At 48.5% G+C, this 20,108-nt stretch overlaps 1 protein-coding gene across 8 annotated transcripts in view; it reads left to right on the top strand.

The window, feature by feature from the left end:
• The window catches only part of KDM2B (lysine demethylase 2B), a 1,129,854-nt gene extending 1,119,869 nt beyond the window's left edge, over nt 1-9,985 (top strand). For all 8 annotated transcript variants that reach the window (XM_078667529.1, XM_078667528.1, XM_078667527.1 and 5 more), the window contains one exon: nt 8,844-9,985. In XM_078667529.1, the coding sequence (XP_078523655.1) occupies nt 8,844-9,025 (182 nt within the window). In that variant the 3' untranslated portion in view covers nt 9,026-9,985. The remainder of the gene's footprint in view (nt 1-8,843) is intronic.
• The last annotated feature ends 10,123 nt before the right edge of the window (nt 9,986-20,108 follow it).

The raw sequence follows: 20,108 nt of genomic DNA, 5'->3' as shown, positions 1-20,108 counted from the left end.
TTACAACTCAACAGAGAAAAATCGGTTCTTCAACCAGCATCTTCAGTAAAGTTCCTGGGAGCAATACTCGATACTCAGGTGTGCAAGGCCTTCCCATCGGAAGAGAGACAGATGAAACTCAGGTCTTCAGCCGCTCGATTACAAAAGAGAAGTTGGATGACAGTCAGGAGGTACAAATCTCTTCTAGGGTCGATTTCCTCCTGTATTCAATTGATTCCGCACTGCAGGCTGTGAATGCGCCCCTTGCAAGAGGAACTGGACCTTCAGTGGAAGCAGGTGGAAGGGTCCTTCAACGACAGGGTAACTGTCACCCAGCGGATGAAACAGTCAGTTTCATGGTGGATGAGAGGATCTCACCTCTCGTGGGTCTCAGTTTCAGAGTGGCGCCAGCTCCTCGCGTCATTACAACAGACGCCTCCCTTCAGGGTTGGGGAGCGGTCATGCAGGATCTGCAAGTAAGTGGACACTGGACGCCAGGAGAACGTCGCTTACATATCAATGTTCTGGAGCTGAGAGCTATTCGATGGGCAATGTTGGCTTTCCTTCCAAGGATTTCAAATTCGGCCATCCTAGTGCGTACGGACAACACCACCGCAATGCATTACATCAACAAGCAGGGAGGCACAAGATCGCCACTGCTTTCTCAGGAGGCCCAGCTGCTATGGGAATGGGCAATCTTGCAGAACATCAGGCTTGTGGTGGAACACCTTCCGGGAGTATGCAACACGAAGGCGGATACGTTAAGCCGCCTGAAGGCAGTCTCACACGAGTGGGAATTGGACGACGCAGTGGTCAAGGACAACTTCTCCCGCTGGGGGACCCCAGCGATCGACCTGTTTGCCACTCCGGTCAACAAGAAATGCCGGTGTTACGCAAGCAGGGAACACCAGTTTATGCCTTTCCGCCATTCCCCCTCATTCCTCGGGTCCTCAAGAAACTCAAGATGGACAGGTGCAGGATGATACTGATTGCGCCCGCCTGGGCTCGCCAGTTCTGGTTCACGGAGTTGCTTCTTCTGTCGGAGGAACAGCCCATTCAGCTTCACTCCAGCCAGACTCTTCTATCTATGTCCAACGGCCAGGTCCTTCACCCGAACCCGAGCTCGCTTCAGTTGACAGCATGGCTCCTGAACACAGAGTTTAAGGATCTAGACATTCCGGAGGAATGCAGGAACATATTATCACAAGCAAGAGCTCCTAGCACTAATAAAACATATAGATCTAAGTGGAAAAGGTTTTGTTTATGGTGCCAGAGAGAAGGAGTACAGCCATTCTCATCAGCTCCACATCAACTCTTACCATACATTCTTTCTTTGGCTCAGGCAGGTCTGGCTCATGCTTCCATCAAGGTCCACTTGGCAGCTATTTCCAGATATAGGCGAACAAGATCTGGTCCTTCTCTGTTATCAGCAAGAGTGATAAAGCAATTTCTTAAAGGACTGTTTAGAGTGTTTCCGCCAGTTCGGCCTCCACCCCCGGTTTGGCATCTGAATGTAGTCCTGGCTCAGCTGATGAGGTCGCCATTTGAGCCAATACATAAGGCAGACTTAAAGTTCCTATCATGGAAGGTGGCGCTTCTGCTGGCACTCACCTCGGCAAGGAGAGTGGGAGAACTTCAGGCTTTGACGATCAAAGAACCTTACTTACAGTTCAAGAACGATACATTGATCCTCCGGATGAACCCCAAATTCATTCCGAAGGTACCGACAGACTTTCATCTTAATGAACCGGTGGTTCTGCATTCTTTTTTTCCTCGGCCCTCAACCCAGGCGGAGAGGACACTTCATTCTCTGGACGTTCAGAGATGTTTAAAATTCTATCTTCAACGCACAGCTGGATTTCGGAAGACGCCCCAGCTGTTTGTGGCTTTTGGAGCCCCAAGGAAAGGATTTCCGTTGTCAAAACAAGGGATTTCTAGATGGATATCGAGTGCAATCCGTTTCTGCCACCAAGCGGCAGGCAAACCGTTGGAAGGACGGGTGAAGGCACACTCCACAAGATCGATCTCTTCATCTACAGCACTGTTTGCAGGAGTATCGATAAAGGATATTTGCAGAGCGGCCACATGGAGCAGTACTCACTCATTCACGAGACACTACTGCCTGGACGCGGCTGCAAAGGGGGATTCGGTGTTGGTCAAGCTGTCCTGAGAAATCTCTTCCAGTAAGAGGTGAGCTTTCCTCTCTTCCCTCCTTCCTATGTTTTTTCTCACATTTCGTTTATTATGCTGTGGTTACTAATTTATATTTATGATGATATGTGGTATCATTTGTTGATGATAATGAGTAACTAGGAACGAAATGTTTGAGGCAGGCTAAATGCTATCTACTCTGATACAAGCAATGGGAATCTATGAAAGTTCCAATACTGGAGTAAGAAACAAGTTACTTACCTGTAACCTTAGTTCTCCAGTATTGGTAACTTTCATAGATTCCCATGCGCCCACCCTCCTCCCCTGGGAAAGCTCACTCTTGGTCTAGGTGATTCGGTGGCAAGGCAACGGCTACGAAAATCTGAGGCTCTGAGCTTTCTCAGGAAGGTTCCACAGGGTGAGGCTAATCTGCTTGGTTGCTAGTGTAAGTTTGGGTCTTTTTACATAAGGACACCTATAGGTTACAAAATGTAATGAGGCCTAGGCCTAATTTTTTACTTTTTTGCACCTATTAGGGTGTATTTACCTAGGTATATATATATATATATATATATTATTACCGAGGCTCCCATTCCGACGACGGGGAATGATACAAGCAATGGGAATCTATGAAAGTTACCAATACTAGAGAACTAAAGTTACAGGTAAGTAACTTGTTTCATATACATTGTTTTAAACCCCATTGGCATGATCACCATTTTCTCGCTACTAACTACTCTTTGCGCTCACCCTCTGTGCGATAACCTAAAAATAGTCTGTGCCCATGCACATTCCCTACTATGGGAGGAGTAGCATCATATCTTGTGACTCAAAAGGACCTAGTCAAAGAAAGACAACTTGCAACGTCTGAGCCCAACACTAGCTGGCAGGAGAATGCAAAACGTGTGAATCAACAGCACTGCAAGCTACAACCCAGATGTTTACGGGGTAGGTAACATATTATAAGTTAGTAACTTTTTCTTTCACCTCCACTCCACCTGCAAATAAATGAAATTGCTAATCTGAAAGAGACAGGTTAGTGATAGATTCCTTACCTTAGAATATCCCCAGGCATCAGACTGGATCCGGAAAGTTTTTCATCAGCGGTACCCCTGCATGTCGGTAGGTGGCGTCATGCGGCTATGCGTCCGTCTCTGGCGTTGTAAGCGTCGAGATTACGTCACTGAGGCTACTTAGGTGCCACCCATGCGCGCTGACGTCAGTTCTTTCTTTCTCTGCTCCAGTAAGCGCAGATCTGATTAGAGCATGTACCTTAGTCACTTTTTGAGACTTTTGTCTCCTGTGAGTCTACTCTGGTGCACGTAGGGATGCTTGGTTTTAAGTCTTGTGGGGCCTGCTGTCGCAATATGCCGGTGACGGACCCCCACGACGTCTGTCTACTGCCTGGAGAGCGACCACGACTCTAGGTCCTGTATGGACTGTCTGGCCAAGGCCCCGTAGGCCTTGAGGGAGCAGTGCCGGAAGCTTCTTGAGATCCTGCACTCGTCCCAGCGCCATTCACGGTCCAGGGGCTGCTCCAGAGAATGCTCACGAGGCCACCATCATCACTCCTCATGCTCCAAGTCTTCACCCTCGGATTCGGGTAAGTTTAAGACACAAAAAGAAGTCGGTGAAGCGTTGTCGCTCTCCGACGTACCCCCGTAGGTCCCTGGATGCAGACAGGCATTCTGCCCCTGCGGCTCCTTCGGAGCCCGGGAGTCCCGCGGCCGACCCACCTTATCCGGTCCGTCGGCGACTCCCGCACAGGTGCAAGAATTTCTTGCTACCATGGACCGCCTGTTTAGGCCTCGGGCTCCCGCCGGCGCACCTTTTGGCCCTACGGTCCTGTGTCCGGATCCTGTCAAGCCGCCGCTGGCTCCGGCCACGGCGCGACAAGGTCCCAGGCTGCCGAAGTGGATACCATTTGTTCCGCCTCTGCCCCGGTTCCAGGACAATTTTGTACCTACCTGGGATTCGCATTGGGACATGGCACCGGTTTGGCCCCGTCCGGCGCCATTCCTGGCGCCGTTTGTTCCGTCCCTGCCCTGCCGCCGCGGTCTGTACCACATACGCCGGAGTTGGAGGACGACTGGGAGGGTCCGAGGACCCTCTTGCTCGGCAGTGTGACTCTGAGCAGGACTAGGCGGACGAGTTAGAGGAGGCCGGCAGCCTTGATGTCTCCTCTACCCCGCCTACCATGGAAGGGGGCGCTTCTTACACGGTGGTGCTCTGTCGGGATGCTGAGGTCCTCAACCTTGATCTCCCTACGGTGGCCCTAATAACTAATCTCCTCACTGAGGTGCTCCAGACGGCGTTCACTTCGTCGGAGCCCCTGCTGCCATTTAATGACGCCCTCAATGACGTCTTACTGGGCACTTGGTCGCGGCCAGCCACAGGGGCCCCTGTGGATAAGAACATCGGCAGGCGTCATTGCCCGGTGACCCTGCCTTAATGATGAATCATTCTACTCCCGAGAGCCTGGTCATCCAAGCTTCGACGTCCCAGAGTGCCTTTCCCACGCTCTGCCGGAAAAAGATTCTAAGAAGCTGGAGCAGTTCGGCAAGCGGTTGTTCTCTTCAGCCAGCTTAGGGCTGCGGTCTGTGAACACTGCATGCCTATTGGGCCGCTATTCCCACACGTCTGGGATAAGTTGCACAGGTGTTGCCTCAGTGTCCTGAAGAGATCCAAGATGTGCTTTCCCAAGCTGTTGCCGAGGGTAAAGATGCGGCTAAGTTCGCCATTCGGTGTGGTTTGGACACCACAGACTCACTAGGTAGGGCAATTTCTACGACTGTGGTGCTCCGTCACCACACCTGGTTGACATCTACTGGGTTCTCACCAGATGTCCAAAGCTCACTCATGGACATGCCCTTTGATGGCACTCGCCTGTTTGGCGATAAAGCAGACAGTGCGCTGTAGCGTTTTAAGGACTCGCGGGCCACGGCCAAGTCCTTAGGTCTTTCCACGAAAAGCACAGCCTCTCCTGGCTTTCGCTCCTTAGTGGCCACGGAAGGAGTGCCCAGGCACGTTCCTTCAGCAAGCCCGTGCAGAACCAGCTTCAGCACGGACACGGTTTCCGCAGGGGCGGGTCTGGGAATCAGCGTGGGGGTCAGTCCACCTCCGCCCGGCTGCTTCTACCTCCAAACCTTCCTAATTCGAGCTTTGGGGGCACCCCACGCCAGTGGGTCGCAGGATCCGCCATCACCTCCCCCACTGGCACGCTATCTCATCAGACAAGCGGGTGTTGCAGATCATCCGCAAGGGTTACTCCCTCCCCTTTCAGTCCACCCCTCCAGCCATGCCACCTCAGTACCGCAGCATGTCGGGGGAACACTTGGCACTTCTCCAGCAGGAAGTCACGGCCCTCTTGGCCAACGGGGCCACCAAATGCGTTCCTGGGCCAGAAGTAGGGAGTGGTTGTTATTCCCACTACTTTCTGGTCCCCAAGAAGGACAAAGGGGGTCTGCGTCCCATCTTGGACCTTAGGAACGTCAGTCGCTTCCTCCGTAAGGAGAAGTTCAAGATGTTGACTCTGGCTCAGGTCTTGGCTGCCCTCAACCCTGGAGACTGGATGGTAGTGTTGGACTTGCAGGACTCATATTTGCACATCCCCGTCCTGCCGGCCCGCCGGCTTTACCTGCAGTTAACAGTAGGCCAGGAGCATTTTCAGTTTGCCATGCTCCCCTTTGGCCTTACCAGTGCCTCACGGGTGTTCACAAAAGTAATAGCGGTGGTCGCAGCTCACCTGCGCAGGTCAGGGGTGTCAGTCTTCCCCTACCTCGATGACTGGTTGTTGAAGGCTGGCTCGCCCCAGGCAGGTGTCACTCACCTTCAGACTACGGCTGATCTCTTGCATTTGCTGGCGTTCTCCATCAACGTGCCGAAGTCGCACCTGAGTCCCTCTCAGAAGCTCCCCTTCATAGGAGCGGTTCTGGATTCGACGCGGTTTTGGGTTTATCCTCCCAAGCAGCGAGTCCGGGATAATCACGCTAGGGTTCCGATCTTTCAGCCTCTATCCCGGGTTTCAATCAGGATGACCCTCCGGCTCCTGGGCCTGATGGCCTCCTGCTAGTGCAACATGCCAGATGGCATTTGCTGGCTCTGCAGTGGGACCTAAAGTTCCAGTAGGCGCAGCATCAGGGCAACCTATCCGATCATGTCCAGATCTTTGAGGGCACTGCACGACAATTGCAGTGGTGGTTAAAAAATCGCGATTGGGTCAATGGCAGATCCCTCTCCCTTCCCCACCTGGAGCACACAGTGGTGACGGATGTGTCCCTCCTGGGATGGGAAGGCCACTTCGGAGAGGCGGAGATCAGAGGCCTCTTGTCTCCGGCAGAGTCCCGATTCCATATCAACCTTTTGAAAATTCGGGCGATCCGACTTGCACTGAAGTCATTCCTTCCCTCTGTCCGGGTAAGTGTGGTGCAGGAGTTCATGCACAACACCACCGCCATGTGGTATTGCAACAAACGGGGCGGGGCGGGGTGGGGTCCTGGACCCTATGTCAGGAGGCTCTGCGCCTCTGTACACGGCTGGAACATCAAGGCATTACCTTGGTGGTTCAACACCTGGAGGTTCTCCACCCAAACCTGTCTGGCCTCCACCTCTATGCGTGTAGATTGAGCTGCGGCAGTTGACCGCTTTCGATCTTCCTCCCGAAGTCTGTGATGTCATTCTCGCGCCCAGGCGTCCCTACACTAAGACGATATACGCCTGCAGGTGGAACAAGTTTGTGGCATGGTGCACAGCAAAGGCTGTGGATCCCTTTTCTGCCCCTGAGTTCCTACTATCCTTGGCCCAGCAGGGCTCTGCTCTGGGCACTGTCAAAGGTTATCTTTCGGCCATCTCCACCTTTCTACGGCTTCCAGATCAGTTTTCACTTTTTAAGTCTCCAGTTGGTAACCGTTTCCTGTAAGGCTTTATGCACACGTTTCCTCCCATGCCGTTCATTATGCCTCAATGGGACTTTAACCTTGTCTTGACATATCTGATGTGCGCTCCCTTCGAGCCCCTTCATTACTGTCCTTTGCGTCTTCTTGTCACTCTCAAGACGGCTGTCCTGGTAGCTATCACCTCTGTTAGAAGAGTGAGTGAGCTCCAGGCCCTTTCTTCCAAACCTCCTTTCCTTTCTGTTCATCCGGATAAGGTGGTTTTAAGAACCTGTCCTTCTTTCTTGCCAAATGTTGTCAAGCCCTTCCACATCGGGCAGACCATCACTTTGCCCACCTTCTTTCCGCCTCCACATCCTTCAAGAGAGGAAGAGAGGCTCCACCGTCTGGACCCAAAACGTGGGCTCTCGTTCTATCTGCAGCGCACACAGCAGTTCCGAGTGGATGACCAGCTCATTGTAGGCTACATGGGCGCCAAAAAAAGGTCGGGCCGTGTACAAACGGACTATCTCTCATTGGGTCGTTCTCTGCATCAAGTCCTGTTACTCGTTAGCTAAGAAGGAGCCTCCTGTGGGGCTGCGTGCCTATTCCATCAGGGCAACAGCAGCCACCACTGCCTTGAGACGCGACGTTCCCTTGCAGGACATTTGTCAGGCAGCTACGTGGGCCTCGCTGCACACGTTTACCAAGCATTACTGCCTTGACAGTCAAGTCCAGAGAAATGGCTTCTTTGGCCGTTCTGTTCTCCGTGACTTTCTGGTGTAATCTTATTCGCAGACTGACCACCAGGGTTGGTATTTTAGGGATATCTATTCTAAGGTAAGGAATCGATCACTAACTAGTCTCTTTCATATGCACAAGTTACTACTTGTGTAACGATATATCTGTAAAAGACATTAGTTAGTGATAGATTCCTTACTGCCCCACCCATCCTCCCCATTCTACGAACTGATTTCTAGGGTTAAGGTCATCCCTTTCAAGGCCCTAGTTTCATGGCATCAGTGGTCAGTTTCTTCCATGGCTCTGCGTTCCTGGCGCGGAAAGTCGTGTACAGAACAGACGTCAGCACGCATTGGTGGCGCCTAAATAGTCTCCGTGACGTCATCTCGGCGCTTATGACACCAGCAACGGACGCGGAGCTGCACGACGCCACCTACCGACGCGCAGGGGTACTGCTGACTAAAAACTTTCCGGATCCAGTCTGACGCTTGGGGATATTCTAAGGTAAGGAATCTATCACTAACTAATGTCTCTTACAGATATATTGTTACACAAGTAGTAACTTGTGCTTTTATACTGTTTATGAATATTAGAGATCACCATATATAATTGTGCTGAATTTTAGCTGCATCTTGAGGCTAGCTCATGTTTTTCATATTTCATATTATTTGCATAGCTACAGATGGGTAAACAACATTTACCCCCAAACTTTCTTCCCGCAGGGAATCACAACGCGGTTGTTACAACGACCGCGTTGTGATTCCGCACACCATTACCCCGCAGGTCGGAACAACGACTTGCGGGGGGGGGGGGGGAGGTGTTGGGTTTAAAATCCAACACCTTCCCTAGTGTCTGCACAGACTGGAGTTGGATTAGTAAATTATACTATTCCAACATCCAGCGCCCCCCCTCCGCAAGTCGTTGTTACGACTTGCAGAGTAATAGTATGCGGAATCACAACGCGGTCGTTGTAACTACCGCGTTGTGATACCCTGCTGGAAGAAAGACTGCGGGGTAAACGTGCCTATTCCTACAGATCTGTAGTAAACTATATCATTATGTAAAACGATTCCACTGATGTCTGTATTTTTTGTCTTTCAGATTGCAATAAGATTACAGATCAGTGCCTCACTTACTTTAAACGCTGTGGTAATATATGTTCACTTGACTTCAGGTACTGTAAGCAGGTAACAAAGGAAAGCTGCGAACAATTTATAGCGGAGATGTCTGTAATTGTACAGTTTGGTCAAGTGGAGGAGAAACTCCTGAGAAAAGTTAGTTGAAGTACAACTGTAAATATTTCTACGTCATGTAAAAAAAAATAAGCTAGAATTTTATTTTCCAATGAGATGTGGATTTTCCAGACGGTATCAACTATTCATCATTGCGAATAAGGAGTACATATGTTTTGAGACCTTTATCTTGAACTTCAATTTGTGCCATTTAATGCGGAATACCAAGATCTTCCAGCGCTAGCGATTCAAAACAGATGTTGACTGTTATTTACACTGGAACAAAGACTTTATTTTCAAAGACTACTGTTATTTAAGTACCTAAGCATGTGCTTGGTTGTATAATTTTCATTTCCTGTTCTTAGATCTTCCAATTTAGTTCTCAGCTGTGTTCAATGTTAATAGCATTGAAGTCCAGAACAGAAGTTTTTTTGTTATACAGTATGCAGAAATATTTTTGTACAAAATTGTTTAAAGTGTAATTTAGGCAACATTTGGCTGCATACCCATGTTCCTTTTTTTGTATTGCCAATTTTAAGTCCACTTAAAATTGTCAACATTTATACTTATTCTCAGATCAGTATAATTACCTGACATGGGAAAATAGCATGATGCATTGAAGTTTCCCTTTGACTTTGTACATTTTAAAAGTGACACAAGCATGATGTAGAAACAAGATGTAAAATATAGTTAATATCCATCTCTGCCATTTTTCCTGCATAAAATTATACTTTTTCAGCATTCAAAATCCATCTTTTAGCAGAAAATTGATTTTTCTCCAAGCATGACCTCTTTTACTCTGTAAAACGTATTTGTACAGTCAGACATTTGACAGTAAACTGTTGAATGATTCTTTATTTAAATTCTTTGTTCAGAGTTTATATCCTGCTTATAGACGGATTTAAAAAATATGCCTTCTAAAGTGCCATTGTTGTAAGGTGATGTTTTTGTAGGCCTTTCTGGTGACGTTTTAACTTGCAGAATTTGTATAAAAAAAATTTGGGAAATCTATGAGTCTTTGAATTTATTTCGAATGTAAACTTGAGGAATTAACAAGATCTGGTCCTGATATTTAGGTGCAGTCCCAACTTTGGATTCTCCTCTTGCTCAGTAGGTGAGGCACAACCAGGCAGTACTTATTTGTAGCTTGTCTTCGTGTTTGCTGTGAATAGGACTTGCACTATTCTTGGTGTATATATTGTTTTTTATACCTACTTTAAGAGACACTGAGTCCTTCTTTAGCCTTTGGGTTCTTTTGCTTTATTCTTTCTTGCATGCATGGGCCACACAAATGACAAGAACGAAAACTTGCTCTACCACGCGCAATCCAAGATAACACAACATGTCCGACATCAGTCATATGTGCACCTTCGTAGAATGGTGAAATACAGCAAAGTATTACTGCTCGCTACCCTCTAAACAAAACACAGTGCTCTGAATTTTTCCATTTTTTTAAGGATGAGAGCTAATATGAAACTGATGACATCACGGGAAGTGATATTATACAACACTTGGCATTGATGACTTCAAAGGAAGCCACAACTGTAAAATGTAAAAAAAAAAAAAATCTAAAATGAATTATACACCAAAATAAAACCAAACATAACTCCAAAACCTCAGTTGAGTAGGAAAGGGAAGAAAGTGTACTGAATAGATATGAAGTCACTCACTGGAGGCCATCTATGGCTGTACTGGGAGAAGGCTCACACAGGCCGGTCTGATGACGGGCCGTGGCAGTTCACTTACGGTCTAAGCAGTGCACATTGGTCCTCATCTGTGGGGGCAAAGCAGGACAGTCAGCAGCTGCCTAAATGCCCTATTGGTCAAACTGACACATGACGTGGAGTCCCAGGATCTGACTACTGGACTCAACTGGATTTCTTGTGACTACTTGCACCGCTGCAGTCACACATGTGGTTGGCCTGATCAGGCTGCCGCTAAATGTCTGAACACATTATGATGACGTATGCTCACCACATGTGCAGTGAGTGTATGCGGCCTCTGGCTAAGTCTGGCTGGCAGCCTGCGCTCTTCCCAAGCCAGCACGGCTGCGGGTTCAGGTCACAATGCTCAACTGTGCGTGCGAATCGTCCCTCTTAGTGTGACATCTGACCCTCAAACGAATTTGCACTGTTCTCACGCGCGGTGCGCAAGACTTGGTTTCTGAAAACACCACCCTAGGTCCCCAGCAAACTCGCACGCATAGTGCCAAAGAGGACTCAACCCTTAATCCAGTGAGAACCACCACGAAGCACTACATTGAACAAACCATACTGTGTGGAAAGGCACTCTGGGATTTCTGAGGGCGGCATGGGGCCAGACAGAAGGCAGCGATGTGCTGAACAAACTCCTTCAAACATAAGCAGAGCCATCATGTAGGTTGAGACCGGCACAGAACTGGAGACCACATGTGCACCCTCTTTCTGACAAGGCAGACCTTTCATGGTTGACAGATTGTAGGTTTAATACATTTTCCTGAAATCTTCACTAGACATGGCACGTGGTCACTGTTTTTTAAGCTACGAAGAGATCTTGATAAAATAGAGTACAACTCCTGCACTTTTAAGCGAGTTTCTGCCAAAGCAGCTGAAATGCTGCAAATGTTGCTGAAAACGGTGCCCTCTAGGGACCTGTCTTGTACTAATGCACTATAACAAAAATGTCCCTTCAGTCCTTCACATAACATGGAATGATCTCAGGTTCTACTGACACTTTTTCAGGATATCCACATTTCCCTACTGTGGCTCGAAATGGAAGTTATTTACATACAGTGGTTATCATAAAAATTTGCTGTGGGTCCTGTCCTCGTGGTCACACCTCTGATATGAAAGAATCGCACTGAGAATTAAATGGCAACAGACGCTTTATAATGACATGAAATGTGTCCTTTGCTCTGTGGAAAGGAGCGTGTGGATGCGTGTTCTTGCAAATAACATGTTAACTTAGGCTGCATCTGTTTTTATTCGCATGGATTAATACCTTCATGTGTACAGATAAGGAAAGACATATGCTGCATACAAGGTAGACGTATCACGATGCAGTAATGTCACCGACGGAGTTCTGGTAACACAATAAAAAAAACAACAACATATAAAATGTTTACATTAAAATAGAAGTAAACGCACTCCATATTTAGGCATACAACTACGTATTAGCACATTTTAGGATTTGTTTTTAGAAATATTTACTCGGTCAATAAAAACGACGGTGTACTTTCCCATATCTGATTGAAAAACACACAAGAAAATCACTTCCCCACCCCACCCCCCCTTTCGAACTTGCATGCACACCAGAGTGTTCTGGGCGCCAAGATATGGTTTTGGTCCCTAGGGAGTTCTACATAAATGGTCTCACTTATTCACTCACTCATGCTGTCTGAGGGTTTCCCGAATCCCCGGGGCTTACCTGTGCTTGTCGCCTCTGATCCCTGGACTGGCGTGAAGGGCTGTGGAGAGAAGCCTGGTGTTACTGAAGCTCGGCAGTGGTGCGCGTCCCCCTCGTCCAGCAGTGGAATTCCCCCCAGGGAGTCAATGTGTCCTAACCCCCCGCTGTGCCGCTTTCACCAACAGGTGTCCTTCCCAGCTGTGCCAGTCGTGCACCCACACTTACTACTCTTCGGCACTGGCAGTCTGAAAGACCAGTGTGCCATTCTTGCCCCAGTTCCCAGGGTAGCCCCGCTCTCGGCCCCGCCTCCCTGCAGCTGTCATGCCGATCACCAGCCCTGGCTCTGTTTATTGCACCCAGTCCCACCGCCTACGAGTCACTCGACTTCACCACTAGGCGAGACCCCCAAACTCCGTCCTGCCATCTCAATGTAACTGTTCGTTTGTGTCACGGTTCGTGGGGATACTGAGCAGCAAACGGGGCGCTATTGGCCCGTATCGCAATCACGGACGAAGACTGAACTACATCTCCCAGCAGCAGCCCCGATGGACCTACACATCCCGTCATGCTGTGTGCGACGCATGCGCACGCCAGGAAGCACTTAAACGATGGCGGCCGCCCAGAACAGTGTCGGATATTGCCGAGTCAGACCAGAGGTACGGAATCGCTGCGTGAGGTAAGGAACAGCGTTCCTTTATACTTCTTCCTGCCCGAGCGCGCTGAGGTGAGGGTGAGTCAGCGAGTTGAGCGACGGCTCTCACGATCCGAGAGAGCGTGCTGGGGACTTCGTGGTGGGTCTGCCGGGGACATTGTTTGTACCATTCCTGACTACACGAGAAACAAGCGTCAGTCGAGCGGCTGCTCCTGCGCGTCCCAACAAACGCTCGAGGGTATTTAATATCGACAGTCTGGGACAGTACTCTGGAGAACCAGTAGTCTCCCCACTAGTTCGACCTGAGGAACGTTGCACATCAGGTTAAGAATCCCTATACCTTTGGGGGGAGCCGAGGGCAGTCGCTCCAGCCCCGGAGTAAAGTACCCCGCGCTTGAGCAACATTGTTGACCACAGCGTATCCACTGTACCCCACGTTGGTGAGTGCCGGGACCGGCATTCTTGCGGGGGACAGTAGACCGGGGATCTTCGGTCGCCTTTGGTTCTGTGACAGACAAGCTCGAGTGGCATTGTCGGCCATTTCTTAGCACGGTGCCCTCCGTTGGGGAGTGCCAGGAACGGCACTCATGCAGAGGACGGTGCGAGTTTACCTATGATTTATGAAGGGTGACTAGAACCCGGTCCTTGTTTGTTTCATGACATTGGAGGGTTGAACTGGGGCCTCAGTGTTGTCTCAATAAAAATCTTACCTTTACTCTTGGTCTATTGGAGCTTTACTATTGTTTTGTGGTTTTGGTTCCACTGCCTGAACCCAATCCCGAGGTCAGCCAGGGATTACAGTTTGCAATACCCCTGTGCCGTTTCTCTCAGCACCACACTGTTTTAATTTTTCACGTAAGAAATACCACCCAGTTTACTCATGTGTCCCAGCAACACCAGCCCGTTTACTCCTTTGCCACACAGCAATACCACCCGTTTACTCATGTGCCTCAGCAACACCAAATAGTTTACTCCTGTGCCCCAGCAACATCACGTTTATTCATGTACCACAGTCACCCCGTTTACTCCTGTGCCACATCAATACCACTCATTTACTCCTGTATAACAGCAACTCCACCCATTTACGCCTGTGTCACATCAGCACCACCCCGTTTACTCCTGTGGCCCAGTAACACCTGTTAGTTTACTTCTGTGCCCCAGCAACATCACGTTTATTCATGTACCACAGCCATCCCTTTAACTCCTGTGCCACATCAATACCACGTGTTTACTTTGGTATATCAGCAACACCACCCGTTTACTCCTGTGCCCCAGCAACATCACGTTTATTCATGTACCACAGCCACCCCGTTTACTCCTGTGCCACATCAATACCATGCGTTTACTCTGGTATAACAGCAACACCACCCATTTACGCCTGTGCCACATCAGCACCACCCCGTTTACTCCTGTGGCCCAGTAACACCTGTTAGTTTACTTCTGTGCCCCAGCAACATCACGTTTATTCATGTACCACAGCCATCCTTTTAACTCCTGTGCCACATAAATACCACGCGTTTACTTTGGTATAACAGCAACACCAACCGTTTACTCCTGTGCGACAGCAGCACCACCCCGTTTACTCCTGTGCCCCAGCAGCACCCTATTTGCCCCCTCACTCCGTTCCTTATAATCCATGGTTCATGAGGGAACGTCAGCCCCCTTCATCCATCTCTTCTCCTATAGCGCAGCCGCCCCCTTCAGTTTCTGCACAGTATCGGCACCCCCTGAATGAGTGTGTCCCAAGTACCACCAGCCCCTCGTAGACCCAATGCCCCCCATTCCCTGGCACTGCCTCACTGACCCCGCGGGAGCTCTACGGGCGCAGGCTGGTCTCGGAGCAGCGCCGAGTAACACTGGCCACGAAACAACGGCACAGCACCAGAGAGGAAGTGTGAGTCACAGGCCCCTCCCTGCGCCCCAAGGTAGATTACGTTACGGTGCCCAGGCCCCTCCATCTGGGGGAGTCCAAGGAGCTGGGGGCGGTGTCAGCAGCAGGGGCAGGACTCAGTACCTGCAGGGCACGTGCATGTACAATATGTGCCATTGTGCTAGCAATCCCGCCGTGCGCTGCTCCGGTGTGCGGTGTCTGTGGAGTATAATGGCCCTGTAACGTGTAACCGATCCTCATAAATCCATCTAGAACCAGGATAAGCGGTCTTGGCCGCACAGAATTCCCACAGTCTAAATGCCTTCACATCGAGAAGTCTCCCTATTTATTTCATGGAAATTCGAACTAGGTACGGGCTTTTCACGATGCACGTGCGACCCGCGCACCAGTTATCCACTCTGATTTGATGTTCTATGCACCGACGAGCCAGTCCTGGAGACTTCCAGATGTTCAGGGAGAAGAGTTGTTTCCAGAACTATGCAGTGTGTAGCGTCCTCCGCAGCTCTGGATCACTTAAATGATCAGGACACACACCGTGGTCTCTGCATTTTTATTGATTGCTGGTTCGGGTCTTGGAGCTGTTAGTCTGTATTCCAGGCTGCGCCTGTGTGTGTGTTGTTTTTTTTTTTCCCTCAGGGTCTGTCTGTATTTTTAGTGAAGTGGTATTTGGAGAATGTTGAAGAGGGGGTGGTGGTGGTGGCTGCAGCTTTCATGCCGAGTTGAAGCTATTGTTGCCGTGCCAGAAGTATTCCCTGCGATTGAAATTAATTTAATTTCCTGGCACACATGCCGGCAAACCAATTTTTCAAAACAAGACGTGAGCGTGCACTGCCGAAACCTGTCGTGCGTCGGGACTTCCATCTTCTGAAGCCCGCGCCCACGGAGTGGCTGACCCAGAGGAGCAGTGGTGACGCGGGGCTCCTATGCCCGAGGGAGAGCCCCGCAGAGGCTGCAGAAGTCCGGAGTGGCGCCAATGCGGTGAGTGGGGCTTAGTTGTAGAGGGGGGGGTGTGTCTCTGTATGTGTGCGCTGGTGTGTGTGAGTGTGTGTGTGTGCGTGCGTGCGTGTGTGTGCGCTCGTGTGTCTCTGTGTGCGCTTTGTGTGCGCGCAAAACGAAAGCAGGGGGTGTGGCTGTGTGTGTATGCGAGAAGTGCATGAGGCTTTCAAGGGGACAGGAGATGGTGAACGCTCGCGCGACCTGTTCCGGCATGCTGCGCGTGCCTGTCTCCTTGAAAGCAGACTTTAGGTCTCGCTGCAACATCGCTTCGCGATGCGTCGCAGGTGCGAGACCTAAAAAACAGAAATGCTGTTATATGGACCGACTGGAAGCATCAGGCTTTTCACAGTCAAAAAGGGTAAGCCTCCTTCACAACCTAAAGTGAGAGGGCTAGTTCCTTTACCATCGCATTTAAGAAAGGAAGCATGTTGACCAAGATGAAAATAAACATGACCATGTGGTCTCCTACCTAGAGAAATCCATCAAACATTTATATACATTGACGTCAACCTTAAATCTGCCTCTGGGGATATCAAGCATTTTAGAGAGCTCAACCATTTTCAAATGCCAGACCAAGAAAAGGGACATATGTATTAAGCTTATTCCTACTGTGTTTGTCCTTCAGTTTTCTGTGTAAAATCTCCACCTTTTATTTTTGAAAGAGAAGGCAACCTGTAAATCCACTTCAGTTGCATTTGTCAGAGTTCACAAGTAAATGCCTGTTTTTATTGCATTTCCTAGAGAATTCACAATTTAAAACAATCTGCCATTTGGAAAGATGTTAACAATGAAAAACCCCATACTATTGAATTTGTAGGAGCGTTCATAATGTAAAGCCCCATGTATTTTATTTTTAAGAAATCTGGCTCAGAAGGTCTCAAGGCAGTCACAAGTTATTAGCCCCAGTTGTGTTAATGTGGGGGCTTTCATATCTGTTGGGTGTCACCGTACCGTAGACCTTCAAAATGGGTACGAAGTGCCCCTTTTAGCACTTGTCTTTAGGTGTTACTAGGCAGTGAAATGCTGACTCATAAAGCTGTTGTGGACTGAAACTCGAAACTCAGCAATGTGTAACGTGAACTTAATAAATCAGTGTCCAGCCAGTCCTTTTTCTTTCAGAAACCAACAACCAATTACTTTAATCAAAATGACACAATTTACTACATTTCAGATGGGATTACACATTGAAACCCCTCCTAGAGGGGCCTGGCAGTTAACCAGAGAGAAAATCATGCCCCCTAAAGATAGCAAATGTGCCTATTAATCCCTTTGACTAAAGTTGTGCCTCTGAGGAACTGGTCTGCTTTTAAGCCATGGTGCCACAACTCTTTATTAATCACATTGAGATAGAGGTTGTTTAACTACCAGTGTGTGTAGGAGCACACTCAAGCTATGTACCTAATCTCCAGTGAATAGAAAGACAGGCTGCTCTGCTTGAATATGAAGAAATCAGCACGTGTTACTGAACGTGGCCTCCAAGAACTTTACCAGCTCCAGTGCCGATAACAAATTAAACCTTCTGCTGCATCTTTTGGGTCAAAGAATGGAAATGAAATTGTACAGGTCAGATTGAATAGGAAGATACCTTGAGGCAGTACGGTCCATGTTCTGGGTGCAGATCTCTGGAACTTTTTAAACATAGACCTAAGGAGTGAACCATCATTCGAAAGAAATCTGAGGAAGACTTCCTCCCTTGACACCATCATGACCCCAGCCAATCCGCAGCTCCATTTCAGTTCCTCCTTGCAAAGTAGGACAAGGCCACAGACCTCGGAAGCCTGGTACTAAAGTTCAAAATGAGGGCGTCTCCTCCATGCTGATCTGCATCTTACTAGACCCTGGGAGTTAGCTTGTAAGATATCTGAATGGCGATGAATTTGCAAGCTAAGTGGCTTTGTGCCAGAATCCAGTGCTATATAACATTTAACATTCTGTTAATAAAACTGCCCTTAAGAGAAACGTAGTCTAGCATGAAAGATGTATTTTTCACTGAACCCATTTGAACTTAGTAAATGTTTTTTAAAACGCCTATTTATGTCTCGCCTAGGCAGCGTGCTGTATCTACAATATGGGCTTCAAGAACCACGCAGCTTTTTCATGCGTTCCTTTTACTGTCCTTTGTAAATGCCTCCCTTTGTTTGGTGAATATGCTTAGTAGTCCCTCCTTTTGTACCTGTGAAATGTGCTCTTACTCTTCATGTTATCTATGATCCTTTGTGGCACTCTTTTTTTTTTTTTTTTGCTCACCTTTCTTAGCTTGTTTTCGAGCCACGACAGCAACGCTCTTCCCTAAGCCCAATGAGCTTACCTTGTTTTATGGCTTTAAGCTGCTCTATTTCATCCCCGTCAATAACGTGCTTATTTTTCTCCAGTATTGAATCTTTCATAGATTCACATGCTTGTATCTTCCCCATCGTCATGGTGGGAGTCTCACGGTAACAGAATGACCAAAGCAGTATCATAGAGATGAAAGAACTGCATAGAAAACCCCATAGAGAATGAAATATGTGGTAACCAGACCTCCTTATTGTTTGGTCCAAAACTCAGCCAATCAGCAGGAAGCCCTGACATCACACTCCCCGGCAAAACACTCCTACCTCAGATTTCCAACCGCCTTAGTGTGAGAAAGGAGTCTCCCTGAGCTCTGCTCAGTTTGTTCCTGTGTGAACGTTTGACCTTTTCAACTGCTGAATTTCTTCTACATTAAGGTATTGTGATCCATCTTATACCTTATAATGGCTGAAAGCTCTAAGAAGAGGCTACTCAGGCCGTGCAGATCCTGTGGGAAAGCCAGGCTCTTTTCAGAAGATCCTCACAAGGACTGCTTATACTGCCTTCACCCCAAACATATTGCAAAAGACTGCAAACACTGCAGAACCTTTTCTGCTAAGACATTAAGGGATCGTGAGGCACGTCTTCTGTTGTGGCTTCAGAAGAAGAAGGCCACCTCCGATTCTGAGTCCGAGGAGGAATCCACTAGCCAGACTTCTAAAAAGAGGAAATCTTCCACTTCAGAAGATTCTGTGGATCCTAAAAAGCTGAAATCCAAGGGAAAAGAAACATCTTCTCTTCCTCAAACTCCTCTGAAGAAGTCCTCTGGACATAGAGCAGTGTCTTCTGCTCCTTTATCCAGCGCTGTGGTGACCAAGCCTGTGGTTTCTGTCAAAACGTCGACCGGTACCAAGTCTGTTTCGTCGACGACGATGACTCCATCGACAGGAAAGGCTACATCTCCGTCGACAAGACAAGCAACGACGTCGACCTCGCCAACGACTCGGTCGTCGACGACACTGGCACCGTCGGCGGTTATCCTGTCGACGACATCAAATCCCGACGACGAGCTCGTCGACAGAAACTTCGTCGACGAAGGCTTTTAAATCTCCGAAGTTAGGGACCATGATCTCTATCACATCTTTTCACTCGTCGGCGGGCCAGTCAACGATAAGGAAATCTTCTGAATTTACAACATGACAAAGATATCTCCACTTCCTCCATCAAACTTACTGGAAATGCAGGAATCTGAAAATGAGGACTCTTCAGGAGTGGCGTATAGTCCCTTCCAGTTGTAAATGAAGAGTCAGGACACGGATGAGGAGGAAGTTTATTCATTTAAAGATGCCACTCAGACCAAGTCCACAAGATACGAATCTTTTCAGGAACCTTGTGACTACGAGGAGGAAGAGGAAGAACAACAACCTGAGGTGTGGGAAGAATCTATATCAATGCCTGCATCGCTAGTGACGGACTTACGTCTTATGATTAACGATTACTACTGTCGCTTCCCTGAGGCTAATAACCCTAGTCCACCGGCTCCAGTAGTTCAGCCTCAAGCAGCGGTAAAACAGTCTTTACCTGCAGTGCAAAGAGTGCGTTCTCTGCCGATAGTCACAATAAGAGATGACTTAGCCGAAAGCGATGGAGACGATCAACCGGAGGAGGGTGAGCTTATTCAGGACGCTCCGGCTGGAGTAGAATGGGACAAGTACATTTTACCAACAACCCCTTCTCCATCTCCTTCACCAGCGAATTCGCCTCCTCAGGACATTGGAGGTTTTCACGATATTATCGGAAATGCGGCTAAAAGATTCGAACTTGAGATGCCGGTTCAAGAAACAGAATGTTTCTTATATGACCTTAAGGAGGACTCAAGAATGTCAATCAGATTGATCCCAATCATACAGCATATATGGGATGAGGGCCTTAAAATTCTG

The sequence above is a fragment of the Lissotriton helveticus genome, chromosome 11 (assembly GCF_964261635.1).
Source record: "Lissotriton helveticus chromosome 11, aLisHel1.1, whole genome shotgun sequence".
NCBI lineage: Eukaryota > Metazoa > Chordata > Amphibia > Caudata > Salamandridae > Lissotriton > Lissotriton helveticus.
Note: the sequence above shows the minus strand (reverse complement) of the source record. Positions and strands in the feature narration are given on the sequence as shown.